Raw genomic sequence first — 1632 nt, 5'->3', positions numbered from 1 at the left:
GATTGGTGTGAGTGTTAAAGTTGTTTGGGACTTTGTTTGGGTGTTAGAGTTGTTTGTTTGTTTGGTATTGCTGGAAATATCTCTACTTGTCATCGTGCTTTTGTTTTGGAGTGCATCATACCTCCCTGTGAGCACCTCTCTGTCTGACAGTTCTCGCTCTCCCCCATCCATCGATCGATCGAGAGCTCCTTCTTGCCGGACGATTCCTTGTTTTAGCGGGCTCGCGCTGAGCTCTGTCTGTGTCAAGCTCGGAGGGGAACATAAACGAGTGTGTGTGAATCGCTAGAGGCTAGTCCTGCTGAACAAGCTCCTCTTGTAGCTCGATCGGTCACACCGCCATCGGCATCGCCGTCGGGGAGAGGGGGGACGGCACTGCTTCGGCAGCGTGCACCTCGATCCTGTACCGTGTTTGTTATGACCCCCCCCAATGAACACACCAGTGAGGGTGGGCGAGACGATCGAGGGGTCCCGTACCATGCGGAATCGACCCTATCAAGTGCTCAAGTGCTCAAGAGGCTAGTCCGACCGTGCTTGTAACCAAGATCCGATCTCACGTCCACACACAGTTACCACTCCAGACGTTCTGCACTCTCCTATCCTGGAAAGGGGAAAACCGCTGTCGTGAGCCAGCCGCGCTCTTGCGGCAGCCGCCAGCGGAGGCCGAGCGCGTCGCGTGGGCTGAAATCGGTGTGGCAAGTCATAGCGGGTGGGCAAGCCCTAAAACGGCGGGAGGGGTAGGGCTATATCGATAGAGCTAGAGGGCTCAACCACCCCTCCACCCCTCCACCCTCCACCCCTCCACCCTCCCGGAGCGAGAGGGGTCCGTCCCGTCGAGCCCTCCCACTTCCACCCCTCCGACCGGAGGGCTCGCCAGCCCACAGGGCTGGAGGGGTCCCGTCGGATCGGCGTCGGGAGGGCTCCACAGGGTCCCATAGGGCTAGCGCGCTGGGAGGGTGGAGCGGTCCACCGGGGAGAGGGGTCAGGAGGGCTGGGCGAGGCGGGAGGGGTGGTGGGCTCCAGGAGGGCTCGCCGCCCCCCCGAGCTCGGGTGATAGGCAAGAGGGCTCGGGCGCCGGGTGGGCTCGGAGGGACGGTCGGACAAAGAGAGGATCTTCGTGGCGGGAGGGCTCGAGAGGGGTCGGAAGGGCCTCCGGGAGGGGTCGCAAAAAAAGAATGGCGCGGAGCTTCCGAGAGTGCCCGCCACGAGAGGGCTAGAGGGGTCGGAGGGGTTTAGAGGGCTTTAGGGCTGCAGGCCTGCTGCCGCCCATGGACGCGGGTCAACCGGCGACGGCGCCCGTGATCGAGGGACCGGCGACCGCCAATGAGCTGGTCTCTGCGCCGCACGACTTCACCCACGTTCGCGACTGTGGCCATCCAACAGTCTGCCGGCGCGGAAGGAACATGCGCTCGCGCTACTGCGGCAGCCTGAGAGAAGGGCCGGTCCGTGGGGCGCTTACGGCGAGGGGGGCCACGGCCGAGTGCTGCTGCGGCCGCCAGTGGCGCGAGTTGAGCACCCGCCAGCTCACGACTTAGCCGCACCCCTCGAAGGCGGCAACCATGCCTCGTAGGACGGACCCGGCGCGAAAGGTGGTCGGCTTGCCGCTCACGGCCGCAGAGCGGCCTCCGCCCCCGA

At 64.2% G+C, this 1632-nt stretch overlaps 1 protein-coding gene across 1 annotated transcript; it reads right to left on the bottom strand.

Moving 5' to 3' along the window:
* Nucleotides 1–593: 593 nt before the first annotated feature.
* On the bottom strand, nt 594–1402 carry EMIHUDRAFT_256425 (hypothetical protein; the record flags this gene model as incomplete). Its single annotated transcript, XM_005767842.1, has 3 exons — nt 594–717; nt 795–852; nt 1282–1402. The coding sequence occupies 3 exons, from the start codon at nt 1400–1402 to the stop codon at nt 594–596; spliced, it is 303 nt and encodes a 100-aa protein (XP_005767899.1).
* Between the last annotated feature and the right edge of the window lie 230 nt (nt 1403–1632).

The sequence above is a fragment of the Emiliania huxleyi genome (genome assembly GCF_000372725.1).
Source record: "Emiliania huxleyi CCMP1516 unplaced genomic scaffold EMIHUscaffold_4781, whole genome shotgun sequence".
NCBI classification, from domain to species: domain Eukaryota; phylum Haptophyta; order Isochrysidales; family Noelaerhabdaceae; genus Emiliania; species Emiliania huxleyi.
The sequence above is the reverse complement of the archived record's forward strand: the minus strand, read 5'-3'. Positions and strand labels throughout refer to the sequence as shown.